Source organism: Salmo salar, chromosome 27 (genome assembly GCF_965601325.2).
Source record: "Salmo salar chromosome 27, fSalSal1, whole genome shotgun sequence".
NCBI classification, from domain to species: domain Eukaryota; kingdom Metazoa; phylum Chordata; class Actinopteri; order Salmoniformes; family Salmonidae; genus Salmo; species Salmo salar.
Genome location: NC_138317.1, coordinates 39,387,501 through 39,401,599, shown reverse-complemented (window position 1 = coordinate 39,401,599; position 14,099 = coordinate 39,387,501). Strand labels below are relative to the sequence as shown.

The window sequence follows — 14,099 nt, the reverse complement described above, 5'->3', positions numbered from 1 at the left end:
CACACTTAACCAGCATGGTTACCACAGCATTCTGCAGCGATACGCCATCCCATCTGGTTTGAGCTTAGTGGCACTATCATTTGTTTTCAACAGGACAATGACCCAAAACACCTCCAGGCTGTGTAAGGGCTATTTGACCAAGAAGGAGAGTGATGGAGTGCTGCATTAGATGACCTGGGCTCCACAATCACCCGACCTAACGAATTGAGATAGTTTGGGATGAGTTGGACGGCATTGTGAACGTAACGCTGCCAACAAGTACTAAACATATGTGAGAACTCCTTCAAGACTGTTGGAAAAACATTCCTGGTGAAGCTGGTTAAGAGAATGCCAAGAGTGTGCTGTCAAGGCGAAGGGTGGCAACTTTGAAGAATCTCAAATATAAAATGTATTTTGATTTGTTTAACACTTTTTAGGTTACTACATGATTCCATATGTGTTTTTTCCTAGTTTTGATGTCTTCACTGTTATTCTACAATGTAGAAAATAGTAAAAATAAAGAAAAATTCTTGAATGACTAGATGTGTCCAAACTTTTGACTGGTACTGTATATCTACTAATATATATCTGGTTGCAAAACCCGCTAGTAATGTACATGAACTGCCACATACATGTACATGTACTGTGTGTCCCAGGTGAGAGTGGCGCAGGAAAGACAGAGGCTAGCAAGTACATCATGCAGTACATCGCAGCCATCACCAACCCCAGCCAGAGAGCAGAGGTCGAGAGGTGAGTCATCAGTGTTAAAGGTCAACCAGGAGGTGTCACTGGGTTCAGAAGGTTCTGAGTAGGTTCTGAGGAGGCTCCCTTGTCCCCTGTTAAATAACACTATATATTTGACTGGGTTAGAGTGGAGATTCTGGAAAGACATACAGCATATGCTGCATCAGTGGCAATGTTAGAGACAGCCTATAGGGAGGAGGTTGGAGACGGCCTTTAGGGAGGAGGTCGGAGACGGCCTATAGGGAGGAGGTCGGAGACGGCCTATAGGGAGGTGGTCGGAGACGGCCTATAGGGAGGAGTTCGGAGACGGCCTATAGGGAGGAGGTTGGAGACGGCCTATAGGGAGGAGGTTGGAGACGGCCTATAGGGAGGAGGTCGGAGACGGCCTATAGGGAGGAGGTCGGAGACGGCCTATAGGGAGGAGGTCGGAGACGGCATTTAGGGAGGAGGTCGGAGACGGCCTATAGGGAGGAGGTCGGAGACGGCCTATAGGGAGGAGGTCGGAGACGGCCTATAGGGAGGAGGTTGGAGACGGCCTATAGGGAGTAGGTGCCAGGACAACAACCTCTCCCTCAACGTCAGCAAGACAAAGGAGCTGATCGCGGACTACAGGAAACGGAGGGCAGAGCACGCCCCCACCCACATCGACGGGACTGTAGTGGAGCGGGTCGAGAGCTTCAGGTTCCTCTGTGTCCACATCACTAAGGAAATAACATGATCCACACACACTAACACAGTCGTGAAGAAGACAAGATAGCGCCTCTTCCCCTTCAGGAGGCTGAAAAGATTTGGCATGGGCCCTCAGATCCTCAATTTCTTTCCCAGCTGCACCATTGAGAATTTGTTCTTAACTGACTTGCCTAGTTAAATAAATAAATGTAAGAACTTCTTATTTCACTTCTTTCTCTTCCTCTCTTCTCAATCTTTGGGACACATTGTCATCTCCTATTGCTGCTATCCATGGTGACCACACTCTCCTCTGTGACACAGTGTGAAGAACGTTCTTCTGAAGTCTAACTGTGTGCTGGAGGCCTTCGGTAACGCCAAGACCAACCGCAACGACAACTCCAGCCGCTTCGGGAAGTACATGGACATCAACTTCAACTTCAACGGCAACCCCACCGGCGGACATATTAACAACTACCTACTGGAGAAGGTGAGAACAATGTGATTGGACAGGATGGTGAGAGACAGACAGTGATTGGACCTTGACTTGGAGTGAAGGAAGGGACTTAGGAAAAGAGATTTGTTTGGACAGCTTAAGTTAATATTCTGTTAACCCGTATACGGTTCGAAAATACCAGATCTGGGCACTGATAAGCGCATAAATTAGAACACAGTAACATGCTATAAATGACGTCACAGCTCAGGCTCTGCGCTTCACAGCTCTGTATGGGGTTTGACTGACAGCCGTTTTGCACACCCCCATCGCCCTTGGTAATTGGGCAACTTTTGCGATTTTTTGTTGTTGTTGTGAGTGTGGGAAATGCTGTAAATTAAGAGGACTATGTATTTTGAAAGATAAGATGTTGAGGATTATAATAAATACCGCTTTGATGTCATACAAGCAAGCCACACACCCGTGAGTCCAATATGCGCTTGTCATAAAAATCATGTCAAATACAGTGTCAGTGTTTGATGTACAGCTACAAGATCACGTCATACCCTGGGTTGTTCTGAACACAATGAGCCTATGTTTGTTTGTTGTGAAGAAAATTTGCAGCGCAACACGTACCTGAATTCACTCATGATTCCTTTGATCTAATCGTTTTCCCAGAATCTCCAAACCTTTTCAATTGCAACTATGCTTATGCATTTTCATATTTTCTCTTTAAGAAACATTTAAATTTGGCCATATCCATATTGGTCAATTCCTCTGAGTTTAAAGGGTTAACTCATATCCAAATATTGTTGTTGACTCATCCTATACTCGTATTTGTGACCAAAACATAAATAGGAGAAAAGCACTTTAAAAAAAACCTTCTCAAACGTGTATCTCAAACAGACGGTTTCAAAAATGCTTACTACTTCTTCATAGAACATGATGTCATCTGCCTGAGGAGGATGAGCTGGCCAATCAGTGGTCTATAGGAGGATGAGCTGGCCAATCAGTGGTCTACTCGTATTAATAATTGAATGACCAGTACACACCCACACCATTCTAACACAGAAAAGTTGCTTTAACATACCTCATTGAAAGGTTCTGGAAGAAAACTATTTCACTCATTGTAAGTAATTACAGGTCATATTTCATGGGAACACTGGGCAGTTACTTTAAAGGCAGATTTATAGGGCCAGTTTCCCAGACATAGATTAAGCCTTGTCCTGGACTAGAAAGCACTTTCAGTGGAGATTGAACATGCTTTTTTAGTCAAGGAATACGCTTAATATAGTATGTATCTGTTTCTGTGACCTTCTTTTGAAAAGTGATCCACTTTCTACTTTCCATTTCATACTTGAACATAAATGTTTGATCAAGGTGGTGAAACAGAGACATGAGAGAGAGTGAGTCCATGAATAGATGTTCCTGTGAATTACACCCTGATTCTGATAATGAATGGCTCACCTGGGGGCCCATGATGACTGCTGCATTTATCTTCTCTTTGAGCTAGCTAACACACCATCTGACACTGTGGGGCTGTGTGAACGATGGACTCATCCATTCTCACTGAACAGAAATAACCTCCGATATTTCTCTGTTCTCTTGTCTTGTATTTGAGGTTATGGTTATAGTTAAACTCGAATGGTCTCTCTCGCTCTCTGTCTGTGTGTGTGTGTGTGTGTGTGTGTGTGTGTGTGTGTGTGTGTGTGTGTGTGTGTGTGTGTGTGTGTGTGTGTGTGTGTGTGTGTGTGTGTGTGTGTGTGTGTGTGTGTGTGTGTGTGTGTGTGTGTGTGTGTGTGTATTCACATATTTTTCTCTGTTCCGACTGTAAGTCAAGGGTGGTGCAGCAGAATGGGGGTGAGAGGAACTTCCACTCCTTCTATCAGGTAAATGTTTACTGGTCATTACACTACGTACAATATAGTTATAGGTAGAAGTGACGATGACTTAAATGATGTCCGGACCTGATCCAGGGAAATAATGGTGTTTGGAAAAGTTCTTCTGTTTTTGTCCTCATAAATATTCATGCTACATCCATCTTTTTTCTACACTGTGTGTTGTGTATCTCCACAGTTACTACGTGGAGGTTCAGAGGTTATGTTGAAGTCCCTTCACCTGCACAATGACCCTGCCAACTATGTGTACACCAGAGGAGGAGCTGTCGCCACTGTGAGTACTACCCCCCTACTGGTTAGTGATGATTACATTATGGTAGCCCACCTTCAGCATGTGTGGGAGTAAATAACAATGTCTCTAGACGTCCAACAACGACCGGTCCAGCCACAACGCAGTGCTGAGTGCCCTGAATGTGATTGGCTTTTCAGAGGAGGAGATTCACTCCATCTACAGAATCCTGGGGACCATCCTCATCCTGGTTGGTCACATTTCTATTGGTCATACAAGCTAAAGGTTATCTGAATGGTTTAATACAACTATAAGACCTTAGCATGACTAACATAAGAGATTAAATTAAGTTTGGTATACACCACAGAGTTGCCTTGATAAAGGCAGTGCAACTGAAACTTACACAATAAAAGTACTTTTTACAAGTATATCCCTTGTTCTTGTTTAATGGTGTGACACATCATGTTATAACAGCAAGATGTCTGACTCTACCCAGGGTAACCTGCAGTTTGAGACAGACAGTGAGAGTGTCCGGGTGGTGGGGATGGGGGACGTGAGTCACATCGCTGAGCTGACCAGCACAGAGCCAGACAATGTGACCAAGAGCCTGCTGTACCGGACTGTGGCCACCGGGGACGGAGAAGTCATAGAGAAGGGACATTCTGAGAAGGAGGCCTGCTTCGGCCGGGATGCTTTCACCAAGGTGCTGGGCTGGACACATCAATACAAGACTATCTGTCTTTAAAACTACATCTAATGTTGACTCATTGTTGTGTAGTGTGTACTAACTCAGCTTTCTCACATCTTTTTCTCATGTTATTTCGGGTCACATTATCCTCTCTGTCTCTCTCTCTCTGTGTCTCTGTCTCTCTCTCTCTCTTTATCTGTATTTTTAGGCTCTCTATGAGAGACTGTTTGGTTGGATTGTAGGCCGTATCAACGCTGTTATTGAGGTGAAAGACTACAACCCAATGCTTCATGGGAAAAACACAGTTATTGGAGTGCTGGATATTTACGGCTTTGAGATCTTCGACAACAACAGGTTAGTAACGGAATAACTCACAAGATGGATAAGGTACATAGATCAATACAGATACCAGTATTTGAACAGATGGATGTATCTTTCTATCAATATCTGTATTTTATAAATTTAGGAAATATATGATATATATTATATCTTCAAAATGTAACATGGCCATGCTGTGACTACATGATCGGTTGTGTCATATTAACATCTGTGTTCGTGTGTCGTTGTTGTTCAGCTTTGAACAGTTCTGCATCAACTACTGTAATGAGAAGCTGCAGCAGCTCTTCATCCAGCTGATCCTTTGCCAGGAACAAGACGAGTACCAGAGAGAGGGTATCATCTGGCAGCATGTGAGTACCAGAGAGAGGGTATCATCTGGCAGCATGTGAGTACCAGAGAGAGGGTATAATCTGGCAGCATGTGAGTACCAGAGAGAGGGTATAATCTGGCAGCATGTGAGTACCAGAGAGAGGGTATAATCTGGCAGCATGTGAGTACCAGAGAGAGGGTATAATCTGGCAGCATGTGAGTACCAGAGAGAGGGTATAATCTGGCAGCATGTGAGTACCAGAGAGAGGGTATAATCTGGCAGCATGTGAGTACCAGAGAGAGGGTATCATCTGGAAGCATGTGAGTACCAGAGAGAGGGTATTATCTGGCAGCATGTGAGTACAAGAGAGAGGGTATCATCTGGCAGCATGTGAGTACCAGAGAGAGGGTATCATCTGGCAGCATGTGAGTACCAGAGAGAGGGTATAATCTGGCAGCATGTGAGTACCAGAGAGAGGGTATAATCTGGCAGCATGTAAGTACCAGAGAGAGGGTATCATCTGGCAGCATGTGAGTACCAGAGAGAGGGTATAATCTGGCAGCATGTGAGTACCAGAGAGAGGGTATCATCTGGCAGCATGTAAGTACCAGAGAGAGGGTATCATCTGGCAGCATGTGAGTACCAGAGAGAGGGTATCATCTGGCAGCATGTGAGTACCAGAGAGAGGGTATCATCTGGCAGCATGTGAGTACCAGAGAGAGGGTATAATCTGGCAGCATGTGAGTACCAGAGAGAGGGTATCATCTGGCAGCATGTGAGTACCAGAGAGAGGGTATAATCTGGCAGCATGTGAGTACCAGAGAGAGGGTATAATCTGGCAGCATGTGAGTACCAGAGAGAGGGTATCATCTGGCAGCATGTGAGTACCAGAGAGAGGGTATCATCTGGCAGCATGTGAGTACAAGAGAGAGGGTATAATCTGGCAGCATGTGAGTACCAGAGAGAGGGTATCATCTGGCAGCATGTGAGTACCAGAGAGAGGGTATAATCTGGCAGCATGTGAGTACCAGAGAGAGGGTATCATCTGGCAGCATGTGAGTACCAGAGAGAAGGTATAATCTGGCAGCATGTGAGTACCAGAGAGAGGGTATAATCTGGCAGCATGTGAGTACCAGAGAGAGGGTATCATCTGGCAGCATGTGAGTACAAGAGAGAGGGTATAATCTGGCAGCATGTGAGTACCAGAGAGAGGGTATCATCTGGCAGCATGTGAGTACCAGAGAGAGGGTATCATCTGGCAGCATGTGAGTACCAGAGAGAGGGTATAATCTGGCAGCATGTGAGTACCAGAGAGAGGGTATAATCTGGCAGCATGTGAGTACCAGAGAGAGGGTATCATCTGGCAGCATGTGAGTACCAGAGAGAGGGTATCATCTGGCAGCATGTGAGTACCAGAGAGAGGGTATCATCTGGCAGCATGTGAGTACTAGAGAAAAGGTATCATCTGGCAGCATGTGAGTACCAGAGAGAGGGTATCATCTGGCAGCATGTGAGTACCAGAGAGAGGGTATCATCTGGCAGCATGTAAGTACCAGAGAGAGGGTATCATCTGGCAGCATGTGAGTACCAGAGAGAGGGTATCATCTGGCAGCATGTGAGTACCAGAGAGAGGGTATCATCTGGCAGCATGTGAGTACCAGAGAGAGGGTATCATCTGGCAGCATGTGAGTACCAGAGAGAGGGTATCATCTGGCAGCATGTGAGTACCAGAGAGAGGGTATCATCTGGCAGCAATTGAGTTGCGTACACGCACAAGCAAGCGAACGCATGGGCACTGACACACACAGACGGACTGATACACACACACACAATGTCTTTCTCTCGCTGTTCTCTCTCTCCCCCTTCTCTCTCTCCAAACATACACACACACACACACACACACACACACACACACACACACACACACACACACACACACACACACACACACACACACACACACACACACACACACACACACACACACACACACACACACACACACACACACACACACACACAATGTCTTTCTCTCACCGTTCTCTCTCTCCCCCTTCTCGCTCTCCAAACATACACACTCCACAAACACACCACCCAGCACATGCAATATTCATAAACAAACATTTAACAGTTCCTCTCCCCCATGTGTTCCCAGATTGACTATTTTAACAACCAGATCATCGTGGACCTGGTGGAACAGCCCCATAAAGGCATCATATCTGTGCTGGACGAGGCCTGTCTCTCTGTGGGGAAGGTGACAGACACCGTTTGCCTGGAAAGTATGGATGCTAAGCTGGGACAACACCCCCACTACACCTCTCGCAAGGTGGGTCAGAGCAGCACTGCCTCAAACAAAATAAACTATATTCTATTCTATTCTCCCTAGCCATACAATTAACACAATTACCTCCATCTATCCTTTACTTTCCGATAGCCGCGTCACTATTTAACCACCGCGTCCCTATATAACCACCGCGTCCCTATATAACCACTATATAACCACCGTGTCCCTATATAACCACTATATAACCACCGTGTCCCTATATAACCACCTCGTCCCTATATAACCACCGTGTCCCTATATAACCACTATATAACCACCGCGTCCCTATATAACCACCTCGTCCCTATATAACCACTATATAACCACCGTGTCCCTATATAACTACTATATAACCACCGCGTCCCTATATAACCACCGCGTCCCTATATAACCACTATATAACCACCTCATCCCTATATAACCACCGTGTCCCTATATAACCACCGTGTCCCTATATAACCACCATATAACCACCGCGTCCCTATATAACCACCCTACATAACCACTATATAACCACCGCGTCCCTATATAACCACTATATAACCACGTCGTCCCTGTATAACCACCGCGTCCCTATATAACCACTATATAACCACCGTGTCCCTATATAACCACTATATAACCACCGCGTCCCTATATAACCACCGCGTCCCTACATAACCACTATATAACCACCGCGTCCCTATATAACCACCTCGTCCCTATATAACCACCGTGTCCCTATATAACCACTATATAACCACCGTGTCCCTATATAACCACCGCGTCCCTATATAACCACTATATAACCACCTCGTCCCAATATAACCACCTCGTCCCTATATAACCACTGCGTCCCTATATAACCACCGCGTCCCTATATAACCACCGCAACCTATTTAACCACGGTGTCCCTATATAACCACCTCGTCCCTATATAACCACCGCGTCCCTATATAACCACTATATAACCACCGTGTCCCTATATAACCACTATATAACCACCGCGTCCCTATATAACCACCGCGTCCCTATATAACCACTATATAACCACCGCGTCCCTATATAACCACTATATAACCACCGCGTCCCTATATAACCACTATATAACCACCGCGTCCCTATATAACCACTATATAACCACCTCGTCCCTATATAACCACCGCGTCCCTATATAACCACCTCGTCCCTATATAACCACTATATAACCACCGCGTCCCTATATAACCACCGCGTCCCTATATAACCACCGCGTCCCTATATAACCACTATATAACCACCGCGTCCCTATATAACCACCTCGTCCCTATATAACCACCGCGTCCCTATATAACCACCGCGTCCCTATTTAACCACCGTGTCCCTATATAACCACTGCGTCCCTATATAACCACCTCGTCCCTATATAACCACTATATAACCACCGCGTCCCTATATAACCACCGCGTCCCTATATAACCACCGCGTCCCTACATAACCACTATATAACCACCGCGTCCCTATATAACCACCGCGTCCCTATATAACCACTATATAACCACCGCGTCCCTATATAACCACTATATAACCACCGCGTCCCTATATAACCACCTCGTCCCTATATAACCACCGTGTCCCTATATAACCACCGCGTCCCTATATAACCACCTTGTCCCTATATAACCACCGCGTCCCTATATAACCACTATATAACCACCGCGTCCCTATTTAACCCCTATATAACCACCGCGTCCCTATATAACCACTATATAACCACCGCGTCCCTATATAACCACTATATAACCACCGCGTCCCTATATAACCACTATATAACCACCGCGTCCCTATATAACCACTATATAACCACCGCGTCCCTATATAACCACTATATAACCACCGCGTCCCTATTTAACCACCGCGTCCCTATATAACCACCGCGTCCCTATATAACCACCGCGTCCCTATATAACCACCGTGTCCCTATTTAACCGAGGACCCCTTAACCCCTTAACCCCAAAACTTGAATCATGCTAAGAGGTTCCGAATCCTTCATCTACCTCAATAAAAGATGTCTTCTCTCGTTTAACTGTCATTATACTGCAACTCTCCCATCAGGATTAATGGCTGGTTGTCACGGCTGTCGTAGAAAGGAGCGGACCAAAGTGCAGCGTGTGTGTCGTTCCACATTTTATTTACACTGTGAAACTATATAATACATATAAAGAAATTAATAACAAAAACAACAAACCGTGATGCAGAGTTAACATACACGTACTCAAAAACAATCTCCCATAAACCCAGGTGGAAAAAACCTCTACTTAAGTATGATCTCCAATTAGAGACAATGAGGACCAGCTGCCTCTAATTGGAGATCATCCCAAACAAAACCAACATAGAAATACAAAACTAGAACCTGACAACATAGAAAAACTAAACTAGAAAACCCCCGTCACGCCATGACCTACTCTACCATAGAAAATAACAGCTTTCTAAGCTCAGGACGTGACACTGGTTTAACTATCATTATACTGTAACTCTCCCATCAGGATTAATGGCTGGTTAGAGAATGGCTTTAACCCCCACTGGTGTGATGTTGTTAGTGCAGTTACACTGGATGTTCTGTAGAGAGCAGGGGTTTCCCGCTGTTTGTACTCTTATAGTTTCATTATCCTTCATCAGACAGCGAGAGTTTGTTGAAAGCACTGAGACAGACAGTAACATCCAATGGTAGTGGGTCTAAATGCTCAACATACTGCCAACTGTACTATAAAAGTCTTCCTTCTGTGTTTGTTGAAGAGATCTGTGTAAGATACAGTATGAGAGAGGTGTCATTTAAAGGGCTAGTGCAGTGAAAAACATGATTTTTCTAGTGGTTTTTAATTATATTTCCACACTCTGAAATGGTGAAAATTATGAAAATGCCCTTTTTGTGTAAAAGCTGTTTGAAAAAAAATCATGGAATTTCAGCCTGTTCAGATGGGATAGAACTTTTAGACCACTTCATGATGTCACAATGTAATCTGATTATAATTGACCAATGACTGTTTATCTTGGCAACCGGGTGTGCTCTAGACCATCCTATCAACCAATCAAGACTGTGTATGTAAATGTCTTCATATTTGTTTCCTGACGCCCACACGTTCAGACTGATCATTTCAAGGGCCAAAGGAGGCTCAGGGAAATAAATTATACAAATATATTTTGGAGTTATTTTGATTAAAAAAACACAGTTATTCATTAGATGTTCAAATCAAATTTATTTGTCACATACACATGGTTAGCAGGTGTTAATGCAAGTGTAGCAAAATGCTTGTGCTTCTAGTTCCGACCATGCAGTAACATCTAACAAGTAATCTACCAATTCCACAACAACTACCTTGTACACACAAGTGTAAAGGAATGAATACGAATATGTACATAAAAATATATAAATGAGTGATGGCCGAATGGCATAGGCAAGATGTAGTAGATGGTATGGCGTACAGTATATACAGTGGGGGAAATAAGTATTTGATCCCCTGCTGATTTTGTACGTTTGCCCACTGACAAAGAAAGGATCAGTCTATAATTTTAATGGTAGGTTTATTTGAACAGTGAGAGACAGAATAACAACAAAAATATCCAGAAAAACGCATGTCAAAAATGTTATAAATTGATTTGCATTTTAATGAGGGAAATAAGTATTTGACCCCCTCCCAATCAGAAAGATTTCTGGCTCCCAGGTGTCTTTTATACAGGTAACGAGCTGAGATTAGGAGCGCACTCTTAAAGGGAGTGCTCCTAACCGCAGCTTGTTATCTGTATAAAAGACACCTGTCCACAGAAGCAATCAATCAATCAGATTCCAAACTCTCCACCATGGCCAAGACCAAAGAGCTCTCCAAGGACGTCAGGGACAAGATTGTAGACCTACACAAGGCTGGAATGGGCTACAAGACCATCGCCAAGCAGCTTGGTGAGAAGGTGACAACATTTGGTGCGATTATTCGCAAATGGAAGAAACACAAAAGAACTGTCAATATCCCTCGGCCTGGGGCTCCATGCACATCTCACCTCGTGGAGTTGCAATGATCATGAGAACGGTGAGGAATCAGCCCAGAACTACATGGGAGGATCTTGTCAATGATCTCAAGGCAGCTGGGACCATAGTCACCAAGAAAACAATTGGTAACACACTACGCCGTGAAGGACTCAAATCCTGCAGCGCCCGCAAGGTCCCCCTGCTCAAGAATACATATACATGCCCGTCTGAAGTTTGCCAATGAATATCTGAATGACTCAGAGGACAACTGGTGAAAGTGTTGTGGTCAGATGAGACCAAAGTGGAGCTCTTTGACATCAACTCAACTTGCCGTGTTTGGAGGAGGAGGAATGCTGCCTATGACCCCAAGAACACCATCTCCACCGTCAAACATGGAGGTGGAAACATTATGCTTTGGGGTTGTTTTTCTGCAAAGGGGAAAGGACAACTTCACCGCATCAAAGGGACGATGGATGGGGCCATGTACCGTCAAATCTTGGGTGAGAACCTCCTTCCCTCAGCCAGGGCATTGAAAATGGGTCGTGGATGGGTATTCCAGCATGACAATGACCCAAAACACACGGCCAAGGCAACAAAGGAGTGGCTCAAGAAGACGCACATTAAGGTCCTGGAGTGGCCAAGCCAGTCTCCAGACCTTAATCCCATAGAAAATCTGTGGAGGGAGCTGAAGGTTCGAGTTGCCAAACGTCAGCCTCGAAACCTTAATGACTTGGAGAAGATCTGCAAAGAGGAGTGGGACAAAATCCCTCCTGAGATGTGTGTAAACCTGGTGGCCAACTACAAGAAACATCTGACCTCTGTGATTGCCAACAAGAGTTTTGCCACCAAGTACTAAATCATGTTTTGCAGAGGGGTCAAATACTTATTTCCCTCATTAAAATGGCAATCATTTTATAACATTTTTGACATGCGTTTTTCTGGATATTTTTGTTGTTATTCTGTCTCACTTCAAATAAACCTACTATTAAAATTATAGACTGATCATTTCTTTGTAAGTGGGCAAATGTACAAAATCAGCAGGGGATCAAATACTTTTTTCCCCCACTATACATATGAGATGAATAATGTAGGTTATGTAAACATTATCTAATATAAATAATATAAAGTGGCAAGTGATAAATTGATACAGTGATCATTTAAAAGTCAAAATATAAAGACTGCACGAGGGCTTTAAGATATGATTATATCTCCCTCTGCCAGCCTTTTTTACAGAGTAACTGTGATGATGATGATAATGATAGGAATGACGTCGATGTTGATGGCGCTGATGATGATGATGATGTCATCTACATTGTAGCTCACGCCCTCAGACAAGACCATGGAGTTCCACAGAGATTTCCGTATCCGCCACTACGCTGGAGACGTCACGTGAGTCACTTGTTTTCTTACCTATGCTTTTACCTCATTCATTTACTATAATCTCATTTACCATAATCTCATTTACCATAATCTCATTTATTATAGTCTCATTTGTTATAATCTCACTTACTATAATCTCATTTACTGCTAATCTTCTTCATCCCAGAGGATTTAAGGCTGCCATGGTGGTTCAACAGGTGAAAGGTTATGATGACACAGGAAACACAGGAAAGGTCACATGTCATAGGCAAGATCAATGTTGATTGGATGAAAAGTCAAGGGGAGTAAGTATAGCTAAAAGTAGTCAGCCCACTACCAGTTCCTATCGCCTTGGTTACCACTGTTGGCACAAGTATTTCAGGACCTAAACTGAAAAAGTGTGCTGACCTCAATTTTAGAAATAGCAGGACATAGTCTTTCTGAGGAAGACAGAGGGGAAGGGAGGGAGGGAGAGACGAGGGAGTAGACCAGACTGTTATCCAGTAACAGGGTCTTCCATTGGCTGACAATGTGTGTTTATCCAGTACCAAGGTCTTCCATTGGCTAACACTGTGGTTTTGCAGGATCTATATTGCCGTCAAGTTTAGGGAGAGAGGGAGAGAAGACTATTTCCCTTCAGAAATAGTCATGCAGCTTAGCCTCGACCAGTGGTAATCCTGAACGAGTCCAGGAGTAATGAGTCAGGGAATCCAGGTTGACATAACGTCCAACACATCTTCAAAAGCTGAGCAATTAGGTTATGCTTAGTTTACGTTCATCCATCCGTCATCAATTAGGTCATGCTTAGTTTACGTTCATCCATCCGTCATCAATTAGGTCATGCTTAGTTTACGTTCATCCATCCGTCATCAATTAGGTCATGCTTAGTTTACGTTCATCCGTCCGTCATCAATTAGGTCATGCTTAGTTTACGTTCATCCATCCGTCATCCATCCGTCATCAATTAGGTCATGCTTAGTTTACGTTCATCCATCCGTCATCCATCCGTCATCAATTAGGTCATGCTTAGTTTACGTTCATCCGTCCGTCATCAATTAATTCATGCTTAGTTTACGTTCATCCGTCCTGAATCCCTGAGTTTGTCTCTCAAACCACCATCATGCACCAGACAGCTTATTCCCTACACTCTTA

The 14,099-nt window shown here is 44.2% G+C and overlaps 1 protein-coding gene across 1 annotated transcript in view; it reads left to right on the top strand.

Moving 5' to 3' along the window:
• LOC106589038 (unconventional myosin-Ig) overlaps window positions 1-14,099 on the top strand; it is an 84,919-nt gene that overhangs the window by 7,122 nt on the left and 63,698 nt on the right. Inside the window, exons 3-12 of the mRNA XM_014178690.3 lie at window positions 636-729; window positions 1,714-1,879; window positions 3,658-3,711; window positions 3,899-3,994; window positions 4,083-4,199; window positions 4,446-4,652; window positions 4,846-4,991; window positions 5,212-5,326; window positions 7,442-7,612; window positions 12,907-12,977. Coding sequence (XP_014034165.2) covers window positions 636-729; window positions 1,714-1,879; window positions 3,658-3,711; window positions 3,899-3,994; window positions 4,083-4,199; window positions 4,446-4,652; window positions 4,846-4,991; window positions 5,212-5,326; window positions 7,442-7,612; window positions 12,907-12,977 — 1,237 coding nt within the window. The remainder of the gene's footprint in view (window positions 1-635; window positions 730-1,713; window positions 1,880-3,657; window positions 3,712-3,898; window positions 3,995-4,082; window positions 4,200-4,445; window positions 4,653-4,845; window positions 4,992-5,211; window positions 5,327-7,441; window positions 7,613-12,906; window positions 12,978-14,099) is intronic.